Source organism: Asterias amurensis, chromosome 18 (genome assembly GCF_032118995.1).
Source record: "Asterias amurensis chromosome 18, ASM3211899v1".
NCBI lineage: Eukaryota > Metazoa > Echinodermata > Asteroidea > Forcipulatida > Asteriidae > Asterias > Asterias amurensis.
Genome location: NC_092665.1, coordinates 16440569 through 16462725, shown reverse-complemented (window position 1 = coordinate 16462725; position 22157 = coordinate 16440569). Strand labels below are relative to the sequence as shown.

The window sequence follows — 22157 nt, the reverse complement described above, 5'->3', positions numbered from 1 at the left end:
GTGGTGGCAGCATAAAAATAAAGTAAATTTTCCTCTTTCTTTTACACAATAAAACAAGGAAAACAAACCCCCCTCCCCCCCACACACACTACCAACCACTGCACTGTATAACCAGTCTTAGTCACTCTTGAAACCCCACCCTATCCATGGCACATCTACTGATCTCATTCTCAGATCATCAGACAGTGACTTGAGTTGAGGCTAGTTGTTACACCCATGACACCCGCCCCATGGCGTTATTATTGGAAAAGTTTCCGTATAGCGCCACCCCTTTTTCGTTCGAAATAAAATAATGTAGTATCTAGTTTACCTGATTGATATATCCCTTTTTGTAAAAATGAGTGAAAAAGTGGTGGCGCCATACGGAAAGTTATCCGGGAAAAGAAGTCCTACTCGCGCTCCTATCTACCAACTTTTGCGGCTGTCATTCGGTTTGATAATGGGTCAAAACAAACACATCTCATGCCCCAATCCCTAACTGAAACATGGCAAATACTGGATTAATTTTATCAAAACACAGACAGAAAATCAACAACTTACGATCACAATCCATCGATCCAACGTTTTTCATACAGGGCGCCATTGCCAGACTGGTGCCTGTACGTATTTTCAGAAAATGCCTATTAAAGTACCGATGTGACGTCGGGGTGTTTGCTAGGTGGCGCTGTCCAAAATCTTGTGTACGGATGCCCCGAAAAGACAATCGAAACCGATCTACGTTTAATTCTTAACTTTACAAACCTGCTCCACTTCAAAGTAAATTTGGTTGACAACTCTTATAATTTTACTTGTCACGTTTTTATTCAGTATCATGAAATTTATTGCAATACAAATATAAGAATCAGGAGGCACAATTTAAGTTATTCCTTCAGTAATTTAAGTTATTCCTTCAGTAAACCTTATTTAACAAAACAAATTTGATTTTCAATAGGAAAAAAACTACCAAAGTTACCCCCCCCCCCCACCCCCGGCAAAAGGGTAGGTTAAATCGTTATGGTATACCACGCTTAAAGTTGTAAGGAGTGAGGGTAAAATCAGGCCATTTTCTTGACCGTATGTGGGCAGTTAAACAGCAAGTTATTAACTTTTAATTAATGGCTTTTGACTGATATCCCTATAAGTCTCCTCCTCTTTATTGAGGGTGCGTTCCTTTAGCTTCCCTGGGTCGACCCCGGTCTGCCCCCTGGTGCGTTCGAATAGCTTTGACGTCATTCCAGGGGCTCACCTGGGTCAGCCCCCCAGTGCCCTGCTTGTGGAACGGGTCACTTGGGGCTGGCCCCAGGTGCATGACGTCACTACGAGAGCGGTGAGCGATCGTTCGTTTAGCTCTTGTCAGGGGCTCACCCGAGTGAGCACCGCGGGGTAGACCCAGGGATATTCACAGAGCCAAGATCCACAGATATTATGCTCTAATGCTGGGGTCTTGGGTTAGAATCTATCCCAAGTAGTATGCTTGTAATTGCTCCTTTCTTCCACAGGACTACAACAAGCACCGAGTACCCAATGCTTACCACATAGTAAACAAAACTATGTTATAAATTATCCCAAAGATTAGTACATCTATTAATATTACACCTTCACTTGATTCATCTGACAATGTTTATTCATATGTCCAATCTAGCAATGTCCAGCTTTCTATTAGCTCCTCCTTATTTATTTGTTGAATATTCATGTTGCCACAGCAACTTCAGTTTGATTGACATTACTGTCTCCAGCCAAGGCATTTGTATCAATGTTAATATCAGCTGTTGTTTCCACTTGAAAGTCGCCCTGCCCATTTGTGCCACAATTGACAAGTCCATCATTGTGATTGACATCTCCAAGGCCTCCATTAGCCACACCCTCTATCGCTGCGGCATTCTGGGAGTCGGTTGCTATGGATTTGGTTTCTGGGCTGAGTTGAGTGGTAGAAGCTTGTGATTGGTTTATGCTGGGTTTGACTGGAGTTGTACTGACCAATGAGCTACTAGCTGGACGTTGCCAGGCTGGAATGGGGGCCGGCTGAGGCGTTGCTGGAAACTGATGCCTAATACAAAGAAAAGAGATAATCATTTAAAGGATTTTGTAAACCTATCAGGAAGGTTTACGCTTGGTTATCACAATTATCAGCAATCAAACTCTTGGTAGGAAGCCTACAGCAGCTTTGGAACGTATAAAACATTTTAAGAAACATTTCACTTCGAACTACTTTAATGTGGTAAAAAGACATCAGTTTGTAAACACCAACTTTGAACCTGAGAAACGTTACTGTCGGTAAGGTTTCTCAGATTGTGTATTTCTATTGTATTCCTGCATGGACATATTCTGGGTTTTCTGTGATATTTAAAAAACGTTAGTTTTATTGTCATCTACATTTACTTACAGTTTCCATTGTGGTTTATTACTTGTAATACTTGATTAGAAAACAAAGTAAGTAAGGGTGATCACCTATTAAGAAGGAGTCCTTTTAGTGAAGTGATTTCAGCTTTGAGATCTGATACATCAGTACTCTTACTACTTGATGAAACAGATTTACTAGCCGCAATGTTGGTCGTCAGGTTATCCAGTTTAGATTGCTGTAACTCAAGGAGAACTTGGATTGACTTGGTCGCCTTCTCTACTTCTTGAACTGCAAGGAATTAATCAAAATACCGATAACTGTTTAACCCAGTTTATGCCTCATGAGAAAGTTTTGCGATGTAACAATATTTAATGTGCTGTATTCAAATTGTGGCACTAAGAAATTAACTTTGCTATTTACAATTCGTGTGAAGTTTGAATAGCTTTCATTAAATGCAGAAGTAAAACGAATCTCCGTAAGTCAAGTGTCTTCGGATTGAGAAAACCAAAACTAAGTGTGTACTTGTGACTAGACAGGTTAAAGAACCAGACATTAAAAAAAACAAAACGGCAAAAAGCTTATTCAGAGTTGTTCAATGCGACAGTGACACAGAGAGATGGGGCACTTTGTACTTACCTGTGTGCGTAACGTTTTGATTCAGTTCTTGAATAGAAGCTTCAAGTCTTTCTAATCTTTCTCGTTCCTCCTGGCGACCCTTGATGTACGGCATCAGGAAATTCTACATGGAATGAAGACCATTAAAATTAAAATATTGTATTGTATTAGCTAAACTAAAGTTTGTGAAAAATTCTATGCAAATATTCTCTCAATGAGTAAGTATCTTTCTGAAAAGTACAACTTTTTTGGTTGAACAAAGAAAACTTGAAATAACAACCTCCAAATTAACGTGCTGGCGCTCTACTAACTGAGCTACCGATGTTGGCAGTTTCCCTATTACAATTGCAAAAGTGGTTGCTGTTTGCTTGTTTTGTTGTTATTTTAGGTTGTTTGCTGTTTATTTATTTTGCACTCTTTTCAATTTTGTAAGTTGTGCTTACCGATATTAATTTGTAGATCCCAAAGCTCACCCCACCAACGATTACAGCAATGGCCATGTAGTCACGCCACCTCGTTACTTGAGGCGGCACAGGCTGACCATAAGGAACTGTTTAAAGACAAGGTATACAGTGGTTTATAAAAATACAGACATTCTAAGCCTTTCAAACACATACCACCTTAGCCCACTTGCCACAGGTAATAAAAATAATAATAACATACCATTTATAAGGTGCACAGTATCTGAAGACCATTCAAAGGTGCCGATTGCTAGCAAGTCCCAGTGGTTGACTGAACGACAGAGTCTTAAGGTTGCATTTGAATGTTGACAGAACAGGTGTGTCCCTCAACTCATCTGGCAAGGAATTCCACAGACGCCAACGATGTGACCACAACCATCCGTTATCCTCCACTCTTGGTCACTTAACACCAACATGTTTGGACTTGGATAAGACTGGTAAGCCTGGCCTAGTGATCAGCAATTGTTACTTGGGCCTACAGTCCCCAATCCTCCACTATCCTCCACTCGATGGTCCATAAACACCAATATATTGGGATACTTTGACTAAAGATTGGTATGCCTGGCCTAGTGATCAGCAATTGTTACTTGGGCCTACAGTCCCCAATCCTCCACTATCCTCCACTCGATGGTCCATAAACACCAATATATTGGGATACTTTGACTAAAGATTGGTATGCCTGGCCTAGTGATCAGCAATTGTTACTTGGGCCTACAGTCCCCAATCCACCACTATCCTCCACTCGATGGTCCATAAACACCAATATATTGGGATACTTTGACTAAAGATTGGTATGCCTGGCCTAGTGATCAGCAATTGTTACTTGGGCCTACAGTCCCCAATCCTCCACTATCCTCCACTCGATGGTCCATAAACACCAATATATTGGGATACTTTGACTAAAGATTGGTATGCCTGGCCTAGTGATCAGCAATTGTTACTTGGGCCTACAGTCCCCAATCCTCCACTATCCTCCACTCGATGGTCCATAAACACCAATATATTTGGATACTTTGACTAAAGATTGGTATGCCTGGCCTAGTGATCAGCAATTGTTACTTGGGCCTACAGTCCCCAATCCTCCACTATCCTCCACTCGATGGTCCATAAACACCAATATATTTGGATACTTTGACTAAAGATTGGTATGCCTGGCCTAGTGATCAGCAATTGTTACTTGGGCCTACAGTCCCCAATCCTCCACTATCCTCCACTCGATGGTCCATAAACACCAATATATTTGGATACTTTGACTAAAGATTGGTATGCCTGGCCTAGTGATCAGCAATTGTTACTTGGGCCTACAGTCCCCAATCCTCCACTATCCTCCACTCGATGGTCCATAAACACCAATATATTTGGATACTTTGACTAAAGATTGGTATGCCTGGCCTAGTGATCAGCAATTGTTACTTGGGCCTACAGTCCCCAATCCACCACTATCCTCCACTCGATGGTCCATAAACACCAATATATTTGGATACTTTGACTAAAGATTGGTATGCCTGGCCTAGTGATCAGCAATTGTTACTTGGGCCTACAGTCCCCAATCCACCACTATCCTCCCCTCGATGGTCCATAAACACCAATATATTTGGATACTTTGACTAAAGATTGGTATGCCTGGCCTAGTGATCAGCAATTGTTACTTGGGCCTACAGTCCCCAATCCACCACTATCCTCCACTCGATGGTCCATAAACACCAATATATTTGGATACTTTGACTAAAGATTGGTATGCCTGGCCTAGTGATCAGCAATTGTTACTTGGGCCTACAGTCCCCAATCCACCACTATCCTCCCCTTGATGGTTCATAAACACCAATATATTGGGATACTTTGACTAAAGATTGGTATGCCTGGTCCAGTGATAAGTGGTTGTTACTTGGGCCTACAGTCCCCAATCCACCACTATCCTCCACTCTATGGTCACTCAACACCAACATGTTGAGATTACTCTTTATTTTCTCTTTGTGAATTAAACACCAACTCAATATCAAGCAGACATGACAGCTAACTCACCCATTTGTTGCTGCATTGGGTTTCCTTGAGCAGGGACCATAGCCTGGTTTGTTGGTGTTTGAACAGGAGCCACTACATCCTGTTGGGTGCCAGACCTCTCTACTGCTATCTCAATCTCTTGTGCAGTCAAACCTATGAATTGTATTGATAGAGGTTTTAAATAACATTTTTATAAACAATATACAAAAATTCAACATACATACAATAAATCACAAGGAAAACTAACTGGGTACATATTAAATCATTTGGGTTGAACAAAGACAAAATTGACTAGAGCGGGACCTGAACCTGCGGCCTCATGATAAAAGAGTACCTGTACATAAATTCTTACCTTTTTTCTGTAAGAAGACTTTCTTCTGAGCCAGAGGACTAGAACGGACCTGAGGATTCTTCAAGAAGCGCATTGCAGTCTCAATCTATGTGAAGGAGGCAAGATAAGAAAAAGAAAATTTGTTTTGGGTTTTAGTTAAAAGTTTATTTTCACTGTACTTAAAAGTATATTTACCATATTTTCTCTTGGTGCTGCGGTAACACTGGGACTTTGAGCAACGGCATCAGGCTGTGGAGAACAAAACAAATCAAATACATTGAACTTGGAGCTTCAACATTTACCCCAGTCTGCGACTAGCAAATCTTAATCTTAAGTACCAATACACATAAACAACTACAAACGTCCAACAATTCAGAAGTGAATTTGAAATTTCATTTAGGCAACAGGTCTAATGCCTCATGGAGGCAACAGGGGCAATTGCCTCAATGCCCCATTGTCGTTGCCTTAGTGCCTCTCAAAATGTTAAAACAGAAGTTTACAATTCCCCATAAATAGGTGCCCTTTAGAAAAAGAGACATTGCTTTATTTAGTGCCCTAGTCCTTTCAAGCATCAGCCATGAGGAAAATATGGCTCTGAACCAACTCAACAGTTTGGACTTTAAGTTGATCAAAGAATTGTAAGCAGCATGCTACATTCGTTGTTTTTTTATTCATTTATTCTGAGCGGGAAAAAACAGAGAGTTGCCAAAATAAAACACCAAAGAAGACAAAGTGTTTCTCTTGAATTAGATTCTACTAACCTTTGCCTGGTCGACATCAGGTATGGTCTCCATGCTATTTGTTTGTTGGTAAGATTTTACTGCCAAGAAATCAAATTAATCGTCCCATACCCAGCAGTCTTTGCCAAATAATGTGAACCTGTGTGGGAGAAAAAGCATATTTAAATAAGCGAATTAAAGGGGTAAATATCAACCTAGCTAGTTGCAACACAAAAATGTACGCCACTTCTCAATTGTCATACTTTTACGTAGTTACGATAATTGTTACGCTCTCATACCCTCGCCAGAGCGTCACAATTATTGTAACAAACTTTGACGTTACACCACTTCACCAAAACTAGCCGCAATGTTGCTGTATGCAGATACTCCTACTCTAGACTAGTCTAGTAAGGTGAGGTTTGTTTTGCTATCGTCATAGACATAAAATAGAGGACGTAATAAGTCTGCACATAGTACGAGTACTACTACTAGTATAAGTTGCGATAACGTAACCCATACTCTTCGCCGTTGGGAGGAGGGTTACGTTATCACAACTTGATTGAATTAGGCCTACACAAGTATTATTTATTGGCTATATTATTATTAGAATAGTTAACAGAATAAATGCAGATAACCCCCATCCTCCCGCTGCTGATTCCACTGAGACTAACCGCTATTCAACCTCTTTCATTGTTGTTGTGCGATTGACAACCACCAGCATCATCTCTCATCCATGACCCACACCCCCCCCCCCCCCCCCCACCAGACACCGCCCCTACTCCCTGATCGACTCGAGTCAAATAGCAATCAAGATCTGTATTCCCCAACACTGCATAAGAAAATTACCTAGCTTAGTACTACACTTGATGTATGAGGCACTATGAACACTTTGTTACAATTACAAACACAAGTTTTACGAATAGTTACCATAAAATTAAGAAAAGTTACGCCAGTTTGGTAGTTTGCATTCAGCATCCGCAATCGCAGCAAAACAGCAAAAACTAGATTAAAAAAGTCAGGTACCCTAAACAAAGTTACATTTAATCTAAGTGTAATGACGTTCAGCACTAAGACAAACAATCATATCACTGGTACTCGGCTTTATAATGTAATTTCAACGAATGGTTCAAGTGATTACCAGCATAATTTTTATAGAATAAAAGTTACGTCGAAAAAGATGTCAACATTACGGCTGATGGATCATCAAGAAGTCAACTTTAGTCCCCCGACTTCAGGAGAAAACGGAGCCAATATGGCTCGAGATTCCAAGATCAGCATGCATGACACCCAGCCCATTGACCATAAACGGGTCAGGTATCCGCACTGTGTCGTTTGGACGCCAATTCCATTTTTAACGTGAGTAAACTTTTAAAGTTAGAATTTCTAGAAATGTTGTTCAATCATGCAAAAATGCCATTGCCTAAACAATTCTGTTGAGTTTTTTATCATCTGGTGGCTCAAAATTAATCAACTATTCTTACAAAACCTGTGTTGTTTTTCATGGCGTCATATCACCATATTATTGTGTTATTTTGTTTAGTATTGGTGTCTATTCCTTGCGTACAGCAGTATATCTCCTAAAATTTAATTAATTGATTGTTGTGTTGTGTTGTATATTTATTAAATGTTAAAACTACAAATGGAATGCTTTTGATACAATTTTTTTATCTGTTCAAAATTATATTTTTGTTAAAGTCTATTAATAATCCACCTTTATTTTCAGCTGGCTATTTCCTTTCATTGGTCATATGGGGATCGCAATGTCATCTGGTGTTATCCGGGATTTTGCTGCACCTTACTATGTCTCGGTAAGTCGGCATAACTTAACAGCTAAATAAAGAGCCCAACACGTTTCCCAGATTGGAAACCCTCCCTTAAAGACCACATTTTCTCAGAAGGGAATCATTTCTCATTAAATTTGATACATTATCAACAGCTGCAGTGCTTCTCTCCAACTATGTTTTCATGGCGACAATTTGTTTGGAGTAATAGACCTTATGCATTGACGTCATCCAGCCGCCATCTTTGAGGTAAAACGGTGACAAAACAATCGAAACACACAAAGATTGGCCAATGAACAACCTCCTTTTGACCTCAAGGCGAGGGCGCCGTACTGAAATGACGTCATGTGCATAAGGTCTATTACCAAAATTTACCCTGCTTTAAAATGGACTGACGTTTTTGTTGCATATGCCATAAAACAAGGGAAAACTTTCACTGGGTTAGATAGAGGCCGCATGGAATACAAATATGAACCACATGATCTTTGATTTGTAAGTAAACATATATTTGTGTCAATTCTAAGGTTTGTCTTGAGCACAGTGATATATTTCTTTTTTACAGGAAGATGATATGGGATTCGGCAAACCTACAAAGTACTGGATGTTGGACCAAAGCCAAGCTCGGCCAAACTCATGGGATGTCAGCGTGTCTGAGGCATCTGAAGAGTATAAAAATAGAATGGTAATATTTGAAAATTTATCTATTTTTGTTAAAAAATTATGGCCTGTGATTTTTCTGGATGTTACAATTGACCTCACTAGACCTTTAGATTTTCTTGAAAGAGATGAACTCGCCATCAATCACAAAAGAAGAAAGACTCAGCTTTGGTTGTGATCAAAGCAATAGATTTCTTTTGGTGGTCATGTAAAGATTCTATAAACCTCTGAAATATAACATTCTATTTCTTGAGTGAGTTTTAATCTCCAGACCAAGAACATGTTGTTATCCAACTTTCAGGATCTTTGATCTTCAAACCCATAAAATAAGTTTGGGTGAAATAGATTTCAGAAATTGAGTTGTTCAGGGGAAAGGAAGAACATACATGCATGTGCATAATACTGTAGGAGCAAACATGCCAGTTTGTTGTGAATGAGGACAGTTTAAAACAGACAATTGACATCAAGATTTTACGGAAGACTGATCTTATATTTGGAGGTTTCAAGTTTACAAGTGAAAAATTGCATGCCTTGTATCATAATGGATTTTTTTTTTTTTTTTTTTTACAGCACAATCTTTGTTGTGATAACTGTCACTCACACGTCGCCATGGCGCTCAACTTGATGCAGTACAAAGGTCAAAGCTGGAATATGATCAAACTCTGCTTCCTCATGTTGATATTTGGTCGGCACACTGGGTGAGTATGTCACTTTAAGCTCTTGACCAGTGCTGAAGTTAACCAATAACAAAGATTGCTAAATGTTCTTTCAAGTTTTATTCATGTTATTTAAATGCAAAGTAACCCATTGTTTTTTGGAACCATTGGGTTGTTCTAATCCGTTTTTAATGAAGATGTACACAATAAAACTAACATCTGAAAATTTCATTTCAAAATGTGGTCACGCTTTTGAGATATCGTTGAAAATCTAGAGCGAATATACTCCATACAAGAAGAATAATCTCCAATAGGACACAAATCTGAGAAGCATTAAGTCTCAGATTCGAATTTGGGGGCATAAAAACTTTTATCTTTTTCCATAACATTTATTTAAAGTGAAATGTTTCTCAAAATACTTTACATACTGTCAAATGCTGCAATAGGCTACTAACCAAAGGTTTTATGAAAGGACACTAAGAAATTTGTTTCTTTTTTTCCCCAACAGGATTGGTGGTTTTTTGAAGACGTGGCTTCCATCCCTCATTTTCTATGGCATCATTGTGGCTCTGGTGCTGATCCTGTGATAAGACTCGCTCTAAGACTTTAAAAGTGACTTAAAATTACTTATTGATTATTATTAACCTTTTTAAAGTTGCCCCTGGTTAAGTTCATTGGTGAGATTTACTAGACTCCACAAAAACGTTTATCTGTAACAGAATAATAAATATTGGTGACTTATTTTCTTAAAGAAAATTCTTAAAAAATTTATGTACAAACATGACTGATGTTTTGTATGGGGGGATATGAGACTTTACCTACTTGACAAGTTTTCAGGCCTTGTAAATAAAATACTTTTTTTTTTTTTCCCAAGGTCAAACAAAATAGAAAATCAGACTAAAGGAAGATAGTATGTCTGTGCACATATTCATTATCTTTTATTTTATATTGGTCCCATATTTATTGTTTAGATGTATTCAGTAGAATAACATTTTTGTATATAATATGTATATTATAAGATGTCTGGATTTTATATCATTTTGGAATTGCAATAAATCTAGTGCCATTTTATCCAAGTCGATATTGTACTTAGGTGGTTTTTTTTAAATATTGTTAACGTTTAAAAAGAGGAACAACTTTCGGGGCCTGATTCGATTGGCAAGTTGAACTCAAAATTATTTAAAATTCAACCAGTCAGGTTCCCTTGTGGTTGATGACTTTATAAGACAATTCCTTTTTGTAATTTTTTGAATGATATATCACTCACTATGGTGATATCAATTCCCACATACAGAAACTAAGAGAACCATTCAGGGCAATTCGAGATCCAAGCAAGTTCCAAGATTTTACAAAATTGAGATGGTCATTGATTTCAGCGAAGAAAATTCCGATAAGATTTAGTCCTTGGATCGATTATGCAATTTATAATAACATGGTGCATTACATTACAAATAGGACAAGGGAAACTTCCTTAAACTTGCCCCAATTATTACGATCCTGTTTACAACATTAAAAAGTGCATAATAAACTCATGAAATGGCAGCTGTTTTCTGTCTCCTGTTTCTTTTAGCTTTTTTCATTTTAGTTACTTTGTTTGCATTCTCATTTATTGCCTCTTCAGTTTCTTGTTCGGTTCTATGCTCATCCAGTTTCTTTATGTTGTCAATTTTTTGTTTCTTAGAGTCCGATTCTCCCTGCGTTTTCTTTCTCCTTTTCCGGCTTTTCCTTTTTGATTTCCCTGTTTCCAGCGGAGAATTATTTTTGCTTTGATTCTCACTGCTATCCATACTAATAATCTCTTTCTTGATTTCAACAGATTTATGTTTACTCCTTCTCTTTTTACGTTGGCCTACTTTTGACACCTTACCATTTTGAGAAGTTGGTACACAAGGAGACTCTTTTGTTCTTATTGAAATATCTTTTCGGTCAAACAATGCTACAAAGAATCCAATGGTCATATCCTCTTTAGGTACTGCTCGTAAACAAGCCTGAAAGTCAAACGGCTTCATATCGCTTGGATTTTTCCAATCATCCGTGTGATCCTTATCACCGATTCCTCTATTTTTCCATGCGGGAAGAGCACATTCCAGCTGGAATTCCGGATGTGAATCCAGCACTTCCTTAACAACTTCCTCATTTTCCCTCCTGTGTACTGAGCAAGTAGAATAAACCACTCGTTTAACATTCGGAAATGACAGGGCATGAGACAGTAGTGCAGTCTGCACCCTTGCCAACGACTCCAACCTATCTTGAGACTCTGATTGGTCATCATTGGTCAGGTGATTGAGCCTACTGACAATGCCAGACCCACTGCAAGATGGATCCAGGAGGATGTAGTTGACATTACGGAATTTCTCGTCCGTTGGGTTGACCTTTAGGAAGTCATGATTGGCGAGGTCAAGGTTTGTTGCTCCTGTTAGTTTGGTCAGTCTGGACATCAGAGAGAGACGTTTGGCATCCAACTCGAATGCAAACACCTGTCTGAAAATAATCAACCATAAAGACAATAGGTCAGCCGGATAATTTACATTGGCCATTTGTAGTATATCAAACAGCGTGATTTCTTTTTCAATGTGGATAAAATAACAGCTGATTTTCTTCACCAGGCCAACTTAAAAAGTCTGAATTCAGATAAAAGTAAATGAGCAAAAAATAGTAATGGCCTCAACCATAGCAGAGTTTTTATCAAAGGCTCATTTAGCCTTAGAGAAAAAACTCTGGTAGGATCAAATTGTCAAACCATTATCAATTTTTTGCATTTATACAATAGGTCAACTTTTGTTGGTAGCAGCTGCATCTACTTTCTTCTCCAAAAAAGTCTTAATTTTCTCATCCATGCATGATATACTTTGGACACGCCTTTGAGTCGAACCAAGAAACCATAGTCAAAACTCAAACCCAAAATGAAAGCCACTTTTTGTCACTGCATGTTTTTGTGGCAAGCTAAAAAGCCAAAGCTGTAAGGTCATTTACCCAGTATTCTCTAAAATGGCTGCCAGGTGGGACGTCTTGTTGCCAGGGGCTGCACAGGCATCAATCACATGACTTCCCGGAGGCGGGGCCAAGATGTAAGCTGGAAGACAACTTGCCTTCAAACAAAATTTAGAACAAAAATACGTTTATTGTTGAGATTTTTATGAACATAACCAAGTATTTTACATATTATCAACAGAGTAATAGCTTTGGTTTTTGAATGATTACAGGCCTGGAATTTAATCTTGGAGAGGGCAAGCCCACTTTTATTTTGCTATTTTGCTACGGCCTTTTCAATGGAAAATCCTAAAGTCCATGGGAAGGGTCACCAAGACCAAGACCAGGGCAACAGAGGCTTCCATGGCCTATCCAGGCATGTGCATATTATAATCACAATAATCAATTAACAAAAAATTCCACAAAATGTACGTTTACCAATTCTACCATTTTAGAAGGCAATTCCTGAGTGTAAATTTTGCCTCCTAAAATGGCGGCAAGGGATCAATACTATCATATATAGCTTTACCTTATCTTGCAGTATGATAGCTCCTGTTAGATACAATTGGTGCTTGTGGAAGTCGGTACCCGGTGGAAACACTAGAAGATGCTGTACATGTACGTCACACATGAACTGACTTTTCTTTAAACTGTTCACCAAGTCTCTGAACATGGTACTGTAAATCAAAAACAAAGATTTAAAATTAGGCCTTTGAATGAAGGATAGTCTTTAAGACAAACTTTTGTAATAAAATTCTACAAGACTTCCGGGCCTATTGCTCTAAAATGTTACAGGAGAAAATAATTGTTATACAAAACAAGAATCAACAATGAGAAAAGCTTTCTACACAATTTAACATAAACAAAAAACTATTTAATTTGAACAAGTAGTGTTTAGACAAGAGATATTTTTGATGGCATTGCCACCTTTTGATAACCCCTGGAGTTATATATTCTAAGGAGCTTTTTGGAACAGTATCCTCAGCACTAGACAAGCAGATCAAAGAGCAGGACTTTTTTAATTTCAAGAAAAATAAAGACTCTATTAGTAAGAAAGTCTGAATCCAGATAAAAGTCTTAACTATCTCATCCCTGCAATACCTTAAAGCTTGTGCATTCTCAGCATCTTTAGAGACAGTGACAGCTTCTTGTTGAGTCAGTACACACTTAAAGCCTTCTTGAACAAACTGGTTGATAGCATCCTCGGTAGAAATCTTTAATGTGTTGACTCGCACATACCTCGGCAGAATCACTGATGATGATAGAAAATCAAATCCAGCAAATTTATAGACAATGTGAAGTTTGGTGCACCATAGAAACAAGACACACTTCAGGGGAGAGGTAAACAAAATTGCTTTTGAAGAAGAGGAAGGAGTTTTGAATGGATCCCTTCTATTCAAAATGAGTAAACATCCATTGAGACAACAGGCTTGATATTGCCTTTTGAAAGTGCTCTGAGATTTTTACCTTCATCTTTGACGGAGTCAGGGAGGAGGTCCTTGTTGTTGACCACACCCATCTTAATCTTCATCCTGACAAGAGCAGCATTGAGAGAAGACTTATGCCGTTTGATTGCCAAACGATGCTTTCCACCACACTGAAAAATGATTATGCATTAATATCATTAAATATTCATTGGATATTCCTCACATCATTGAATATTCATCACATCATTGAGCATTCATCACAACAAAACAAAATCTCATACAAGTATTTGTATAGGTCTACTGATTGAATGATACCAGGTAAAAATTTAACAACCCTGCTGCATTTTAGCAAGGAACTCTTGTTTAAAGGCACTGGACACTTTTGGTAATTACTCATAATAATCATTAGCGTAAAACCTTTCTTGGTGACGAGTAGTGACGAGTAATGGGGAGAGATTGATGGTATAAGACATTGTGAGAAACGGCACCCTCTGAAGTGCCATAGTTTTCAAGAAAGAAGTAAATTTCCACGAATTTGATTTTGAGACCTCAGATTTAGAACTTGAGGTCTCGAAATCAACCATCTAAATGCACACAACTTCGTGTGACAATGGTGTTTTTTTCTTTCATTATTATCTCGCTAGTTCGATGACCGATTGAGCTCAAATTTTCACAGGTTTGTTGTTTTATGCATATGTTGAGATACAGCGACTGTGAAGGCTAGTCTTTGACAATTACCAATAGTGTCCACTGCCTTTAACAGGGGATAAAGAGACCAAGTGAAGTGATGAGATGATCAAAGCATGCCTGCCTCTGTGGCTATACTACACTAGGGACTATTAACTCTCACCCAGTTACAGTACCCGTGGCACTCTCCATATGATAATGAGGTAGTGCGTGCACTTCCGTAAGCAGTTATAACTGGGTAAAAGTTCATAATTCCTTATGCAGCCACTAGCCCCACCCAAAATCTTGTTTAACATTGGTAAAATTTGTACTGATTTGATTTGTCTACAACTGTCGGACAGATAAGAATGATTAACGTAACTAAAATTTGTCCAGCAGCCGATTTTATGAAACGCTAGGATTAATCCCATCTTGAGATAGGACGAGTAACCAGTCCTAACTTAGGATGGGTTCAACGGAACTTAATCGTCCAAAGATTAATCCTAAGTTAGGAAGAGTTTGGTGAAATCGACAGCAGGTATTATAGAACACAGGCTTACTTGAATTCCTCTTCCAAACAATGCCTCGTAGACGAGAATCGTCGCCATGGGGCGATCTAACCATTTCTCTAGCTCCAGGAACTTTGTGGTGACTAGAATCTGATCAATGATACTTGAGTACTTGAGAGTCTCACAGACCAAAGCATAAAGCTGCTTCAGATTCTGAAATAAAAGGAAAAAATTAGCAGTTAGTTACAATTCATGGTTTAAAACAAAAACAAAAACGTCAAGTTTAAGAAAACAAACATGCTCCGATTATGAAAATTTGAAGTTTTCTTATTCGTAGGACTTAAAATACACACTGCAATTAGCAGTAATTATTTACAATATAGAGCTGTCACCTTGGTATATTCTAGCTAGTAGGAAAATGGAGAAGTTGTTAAGGAGGCCCTTGGGCTTGATTGATTCTCATCCGGAATTCAAGCTTTATCATAAGTTGAAAAACAGTTTTCCCTGGATTCCGGAATGCCCAATCATAAGAAAGCTTGATTATTATTATTTATTCAGCCATTTCACAAAGATTTTTTTTATTTTTTGTTTAAATATGTTGAACAAAACTACTAGTTGCGATAATCGTAACCCTCCTCCCGACGGCCGCCCAGGCCGGAGGTCGGGAGGAGGGTTACGATTATCGCAACTATTAAACCCTATTAAACCCTGTGACCCTAATGTCACTTTATGACACCTCAACAATTGATCCCAATAAATAACAAAGTCACTTTAAATAGGGTTTAGGGTTGGGCCTCATATGAAACACTCGAAAATTGAGTCGAAGTGAGAACTGCTGAAGTGAAAGTGAATTTCAATTAAAAGTTGGAACATAAGTCATAACAAATCAAAATGAATGAAGGTTTACTTTTTACAATAATTAACGCAGTTATTATTGTCCAATGATTTCACTCACCTTGTAACCACTTGAATGAATAAGAGACTTTATGGTCCCTTGTTTCTTCTGAATCTGATCAATGATTTTGGAGGCATGTTTATACAACATTTCCAAGCCGGTTATGTATGATGTGATGTACGGCACGCAATGCAGCTTGCTGCTGTGTGTTCGGATAGTTCAATGGTTGTGAATCGTGTGCACACGTGGTAGACCACCTGATAATGACACGTGCCCCAAAAACACGACAACGACCGTCAGTAACTGTCAGTGTCGATCCGTCTTGGTTGAGGCCAATGGCCCGGTCGTGGTCGACTTTGCCCACAATAAAGTCGCCCTCACAAAGTCGCCCCCAGCAAAGGTCGCCCACAACAAATTTGCCCCCTCCGTTACAAAGTCACCCCCTGTCAAATTCGCCCATTAAAAAGTCGCCCCCTGATAGAGTCAGTTTATACAGGGCAGTCAAAGTCTACAAAGTCCTTACAACGTCACCCCCTTTCAAAGTCACCCCTTACAAAGTCACCCCTTACAAAAGTCACGCCCTTACAAAGTCACCCCTTACAAAGTCGCCCCTTACAAAGTCACCCCTTACAAAGTCACCCCTGACAAAAGTCACGCCCTTACAAAGTCATCCCTTACAGGATTGGGAAATAAAGTAACCGAAAACATGGATTGTTCGAAAATGGCTTTAGGCCGTGTCCAACTCAATTGACTGCTCGTGACTCTGGCTGGTGTCTGTAGCCAGTGCTGGCAGTGCCGGTGATTTTTTGACGTTCGCACGTTCACGTGTTTGCTCGCGTCACATGCAGCTAAACCTCACTATTATTAATGCAACAAGTTCAACTAATTTCGACTAATAATAGAATAAGTGAAATATAAAATGGAGCACACCCTCAAAATTGAATAACTTATCCCCATATGTGCAAAGCTACAAAAAGCTCATCACCCACCTCGGTTTTATTTTCATATCAAGAAAAGAAGACAGATGAAACCAAGAACACTGTCAACAGCGCCCACAACGGCAGCTGTAATTTTAATAAGAAAGAAAAAAGAACATGGAATACGATTTCTTTTTATCCTAGATACTGACCTCTGTCTCAAGACAAAAATACAAAACTGAAGCCCAAACAATCAAATCTAAAAGAGATTTTAATACCCGCCAACACATTGTAAACCATTTTTAGGTAGCATCAAAAGCGGCGACTTCAAAGCTATCCGACGAGTACAAACTCGTCATCAACCTGTCCCCCGTCCCAACTTTCCCCCCGTCTATCCACACCATCTGACGGCGTCGCACGTATTTACCCACACGCTCCTATCATCTTGGACTCGGGGAGCGTGTTGCTCTAACCTACAACGTCAAAACACTTGATTTCACAATGGATACATTTTCACTAAACTGCAAATCAGAGAAGAACATTCCACAAAAGTATGTCACTTTTTTTATTAAATCTTTAGAGGAGTGTGATGTGTCCGACGTCATTCTGTATATACATCATAAACGCCCAGGGTCGATTTCACAAAGATAGTCCTAGGATTCTTTAGGAGATTCGGACGAGTAAACTTGTCCTACCCGAGATCTTTGTCAAAGGTAACTGCAAAAAGGCTTACAAACTGGTAGCTCGGTGTTGTTATAGTTTTTGTTTTGTTTTCAAAACATTCCCCATGATGACACTTTTCCTTTTTCTGGAAATCTGTAATCATTTTCACTTATGTGCTTTAATGATAAACTTTTTACAAAAATCCTTCGACAAAGACTCGATAAAACCATCCATTGTAGGCTAACTTGCTTATGCGTCAGTAGTATATTTAGAAAGACACGGTGCATCACCAATGGTCACTAAATAATAACAATGTAAAGTTTTCTGCAAGGTGGAAATGCTCTTTTAAATACGGTTTTATTTAATTTACTGATACAAGTTCAGCAACCCTTGCTCAATGCCCTGTTACCCTTCGAGTACCTACTTCCGTAAAAAGGTAACATCGTAATCTATTCTCATCTAGGATTGTATCCATGTCCCCTTAGAATAGCACTAGACATGGCCTACATGTTGAAGAAGTGTGGGCCCGGGATAAGATAAACACCAGATAGAGCTGAACGGGCAGTGAAGACCGACGACACGTTCGCCCCGGTGCTGTACGGCGTGCTGATTCGCTTACACAAGATTCTTAGTTATTATAGTTGCATAAAGATGATTGTAATGTCGTTGACGTTCGTTTTTTGTTTCAGTTTATCTTTCTGCTATTGCTCCTTGGGTGTTTTTAATTTTAAGTGATATAAAAATAACAATGGCTTACTGTTTAAGTGTGTGTTCCACTCACGGTTATTTTCAGAGGGTTTAATTAAAAATACTTGAAAAGTAACAACGGCCTGTAAATTTAACACTGACAGACATTTTGACAGCAAAGTATAGACAGTTCCACATGGTGTTACCAAATGCAATGGCTCAAAAATCAAACTATGCCTCAAAGAAGATGAATTAATAATATTTTGTAGTTTTTTATACAACAATATAACCATATAGAGAAAGGACCCACATACCTGAGCCCAATTTCATGAATCATGTAAGCACACAAATTTGCTAAGCATGAAATTTCTTCCTTGATAAAAACAAGATTACCAACCACATTTAATTTGTTGCGTATTGCTTGTTTCTGACATTCAGCTGTTGTTTGCTTATCCTGAAAATCACGTGGAAATTTGGTTGGTAACCCTGTTTTTATTAAGGAAGAAATTTCACGCTAAATAAATTGTTGTGCTTACAGGCTTTATAAAATTTGGCCCGTCTCTGTGGTATGACATAGTCCTCATTACTCCGAGATTGCTTTGAGTTTAGGGGTCACCGACCTCAGACGTCCCCAGTGTGATGCCGCATAATCACGGGTAACGATTCAGAGACAAGACACGGTGGACGAGATTAATCAATCTTCAGTGATCAAATCTCGGAATGATGAAGAATTAGCAATTACCCCGAGTGGTTTCATTCTACAAACCATTTTTCTATAACAAGTCCTCAAACAAGACAGACTCCCTGCACGGGAAACAAGGAGGAACCATACGTCTTGTCATCGAGAATACCGTCTTAAACATTCAGTCAACATGGCCTCGTCCTTGGTGCGCGCTATGGTTTATTATCTACCTGTGCAATCATAAAGTTACTTATCTAAAACATTCCATACATCACGGTTAATTAGGCCAAAGGAAGCAATTTAGTTTTAATTCCCGAAGCCAAATGCACCAAGTGTGGATATTGGGAAAATAATGAGTTTTGTAAACATTAATCCCCGCTTAGATGCTCTATGGTAACATTGCGTCTGCTCATGTCCCTTGATATACGTCATCAATTGTGTTTTATAGGTAAAGAAGTGCAGGTGCCAGACAAGTGTACCGTATAGCCTCAATTTGGTTAAAGCGGTTTCAATGTGCTGCTTGGCTGCAAAGCAAAATAAAGTCACAAATAGCCGACTAGACGCACGTCATTTTAAAGGTAAACTGACGCAACGGAACAGCAAGAAGTGATACCACTAAGTGCCCCTATGTGCTGCGCCACTGTGGGAGTTCATCCCAAACCCAGTGTTTGAAATGAAAACAGTGAAAGCAATAAACAAATCTTTTCATTATTAACATGCGACGGGCTGGCATCTGTCCAGAGGGGTTCCTGGGTCAACTAACTAATGCAAAGGAAAACGGTCACTACACACAAGCTGAGCTGTTATTGGCTCGGGACAAATTTTACATTAATTTTGTTTAGAAGTAAAAGAGACAATCTTCCAGTGTCTGTCCAACCACAGTAAATAATTATAGGCGAACATTGAAATGTGATTTCGGTTTCTATAGTGATTTGATAGTGGTTGCAAATATTTATGCCTCGTTACTTTATCTAGAGTTATTGTCAAATCTCTCTCTCAAGAACAAACCCTTCTACTGAAAACCCTTCCACAAAACCCTTCCATACACTTTTAAACCACACCCTAGAAAATTTTACCATGCAGCAATTACTTTGCAAATCCTGACGATATAGATGGAAACGGTGCAACAACTGTGCTGCTTCTTCTTCTTCTTCTTATTTTTTTCCTGGCGACGGTAACTCGTCTCCCGATCCCCACCAATTCATCAGGCGTTCTTGATATATAATGATTAATTATGTCAATTAAAACAAGATGGAGATTGCGTAAATAACAAACAGTTGAGCAAGACTACGGGGAGTCTCGTAGTCTCCTTCACAAGCACTTAAGATTATTTGAGTTTGAAACGCGAGCCCCCCGGAATGTTTAGCTTATCATGGATCATTTTTCAGTGATTATAGAAAATAGAGAGCGTTTAACCTCGCTACGTGGGGTCCATAATAGTGGATTACTAGACTCTAGATGGTTGTATGTTATAAGCATGAAGTATTATCTCATGCCGAGTAGTCATGGCATTAGTGGTTTATGGTCTTAAAACCTCAAGGAACTTTTGTCTTACAAGGAACTTGCCTTACAAGGTATCAGATGAAAGATTAGATTCGATTTTTAGATTTGTTTTATTGTCATTTAAAACCAAGTAGCCTATTCAATAAAGATAGCCTTGGCTTTTGTGCTTAAAAACAGATTATTACTATAGTCTTAGTTCACACTCACTAAGAGCATAGCCATACACTGTAACATTTAACTTAGTTCAGCCTCTGGCTCATTTCAATTGAAGTCAATTCAGTAAAAAAAATAAAAAAATTGTGTTTTAATTAGTTCTTTTGGTATCTACATTTTGACAACACAAAAACGGTGTTAACTTCACTAACGATGGTGACAACTAACATCATGTCAGTGCGGTTACAATAGATACCAGAAAAGTTCAATTTTACATCACCAGCTTTTGCAGTGTCTGAAAATATTTGTTGGCAAATTTGGGACAAGCATTCACACATAATAACTGCGTGACGGATGACTGGATGAGATAGTTGCCAATTATTTTGAAGCAGTTTTAAAACAACTATTATTATGACTCTAAGCGCACAGACAAAATTCTGCCACTGGGAGCAGTTCAAAATATAATGTCACAGTGGATCTTCTGCATGGACGACGTCGTATTAAATACCAGTTTGTGGAGCATTGGTGGGTGAGAAGTCAATCTTGTTTGGGATGTGTTTGTGTTTAGTATGCCCATCATGTCCGACTCTGACATGATCAGAGTGCGAGGGTTATTACTTTCTCAAATATCTGCCTATTTTACCAGGAAGGGTGAAAAACAATGAGACTCGACATCACAGCTTTCCGAGTGGGAGTCATGTGTAACAACGAAAAACGTTACTCACACACTTCCCCTTGTTGCACCAGCTGTCGTCTGCTGCGAAAAAGCGCGGGCTTTTTCTCGCTCGAATCACGCACGAGGGGTGCTCCTGATACTGCAAATACGGGCAAGTTACTTTGGTAAACCTCTTAAAGCTCCAACCGACCCTCGATAGATTCGACATCGGTGTTGATTTAGAACACTTGGAGTGTTTTCTGTCAAGTTTGTGCCCAAAAGTGTTGTTATTTGAAGGCCGGCCGGCGGGGGAGACATGACGTAGAGCTCTCGGAAGAAAAACTCGATTCTTAGTCTTTGTCATCGACTCTCGTAGAAAGTGGAACGCGAGTCAAATGTAGGGGTAATTCAAATAATCTTTTTATAACTGCCCAGAGAAAATGACTCTTATAATAAAGGCTGAGTCTTTATTAGAACTGACAGCAGTATTTTAAAGTTCATTTTAAAGGAACCAATAAAATGAACTCACCCGCAACTGCAGATTTGCTTCATACAATCAGCCACATTAGTTTGTCCTTGTTCGTCAAGAACTGCCCTATACTAATTTTGAGCAGTTTGTGCATCGCTTTTACTTCTATGAGAATATAAATACCCTTCTGCACTTTTTGCAAAATTTAAATATTTAAAACAAAACTCAACCATTTCTTGAGATCAAACAGAAAACGAAGAATATCATTTGAATATACCTGCTGCGTGTTAAGTTGTAGGTTCCGCTGAAAAAGATCAATTGCAGACGAAAAACAATTTTATTATGCAAAAACTTACAAACATACGTCATTGAGAACCATCATTTTAATGATATGCGTCACGACTGAGACTTTCTTCGAAC

General features: G+C 38.8%; 3 protein-coding genes across 3 annotated transcripts; 1 reads left to right on the top strand and 2 right to left on the bottom strand.

Moving 5' to 3' along the window:
- Positions 1 to 801: 801 nt before the first annotated feature.
- Positions 802 to 7472, bottom strand: LOC139950264 (peroxisomal membrane protein PEX14-like). Its single transcript, XM_071948882.1, has 9 exons — positions 7375 to 7472; positions 6490 to 6607; positions 5924 to 5977; positions 5750 to 5834; positions 5419 to 5550; positions 3379 to 3485; positions 2957 to 3059; positions 2428 to 2608; positions 802 to 2026 (listed from the first exon to the last, which is right to left on the bottom strand). Exons 2-9 carry the CDS (start codon positions 6520 to 6522, stop codon positions 1669 to 1671), a joined length of 1053 nt encoding a protein of 350 aa, XP_071804983.1. The 5' UTR covers positions 6523 to 6607; positions 7375 to 7472; the 3' UTR covers positions 802 to 1668.
- Positions 7473 to 7504: 32 nt separating this feature from the next.
- Positions 7505 to 11083, top strand: LOC139950265 (transmembrane protein 222-like). Its single transcript, XM_071948883.1, has 5 exons — positions 7505 to 7803; positions 8171 to 8255; positions 8791 to 8910; positions 9456 to 9583; positions 10050 to 11083. Exons 1-5 carry the CDS (start codon positions 7625 to 7627, stop codon positions 10126 to 10128), a joined length of 591 nt encoding a protein of 196 aa, XP_071804984.1. The 5' UTR covers positions 7505 to 7624; the 3' UTR covers positions 10129 to 11083.
- Positions 11057 to 16202, bottom strand: LOC139950263 (28S rRNA (cytosine-C(5))-methyltransferase-like). Its single transcript, XM_071948881.1, has 7 exons — positions 16069 to 16202; positions 15165 to 15326; positions 13979 to 14108; positions 13613 to 13763; positions 13041 to 13188; positions 12515 to 12630; positions 11057 to 12022 (listed from the first exon to the last, which is right to left on the bottom strand). The coding sequence occupies exons 1-7, from the start codon at positions 16156 to 16158 to the stop codon at positions 11071 to 11073; spliced, it is 1749 nt and encodes a 582-aa protein (XP_071804982.1). The 5' UTR covers positions 16159 to 16202; the 3' UTR covers positions 11057 to 11070.
- Positions 16203 to 22157: the final 5955 nt, after the last annotated feature.

What these genes read in the sequence shown, in the direction of transcription:
- LOC139950264 (XM_071948882.1), bottom strand. Translation starts at nt 6,522, where the DNA reads ATGGAGACCATACCTGATGTCGACCAGGCAAAG. An exon ending in CTGATGTCGACCAGGCAAAG is followed by an intron (nt 5,978 to 6,489) that starts GTTAGTAGAATC and finishes TGTTCTCCACAG; the next exon opens with CCTGATGCCGTTGCTCAAAG. An exon ending in AGTCTTCTTACAGAAAAAAG is followed by an intron (nt 5,551 to 5,749) that starts GTAAGAATTTAT and finishes TACAATTCATAG; the next exon opens with GTTTGACTGCACAAGAGATT.
- LOC139950265 (XM_071948883.1), top strand. Translation starts at nt 7,625, where the DNA reads ATGTCAACATTACGGCTGATGGATCATCAAGAAGTCAACTTTAGTCCC. An exon ending in CTGCACCTTACTATGTCTCG is followed by an intron (nt 8,256 to 8,790) that starts GTAAGTCGGCAT and finishes TCTTTTTTACAG; the next exon opens with GAAGATGATATGGGATTCGG. An exon ending in ATATTTGGTCGGCACACTGG is followed by an intron (nt 9,584 to 10,049) that starts GTGAGTATGTCA and finishes TTTCCCCAACAG; the next exon opens with GATTGGTGGTTTTTTGAAGA.
- LOC139950263 (XM_071948881.1), bottom strand. Translation starts at nt 16,158, where the DNA reads ATGTTGTATAAACATGCCTCCAAAATCATTGATCAGATTCAGAAGAAA. An exon ending in TGTTTGGAAGAGGAATTCAA is followed by an intron (nt 14,109 to 15,164) that starts GTAAGCCTGTGT and finishes ATCATTTTTCAG; the next exon opens with TGTGGTGGAAAGCATCGTTT. An exon ending in GCCATTTTAGAGAATACTGG is followed by an intron (nt 12,023 to 12,514) that starts GTAAATGACCTT and finishes GATTATTTTCAG; the next exon opens with ACAGGTGTTTGCATTCGAGT.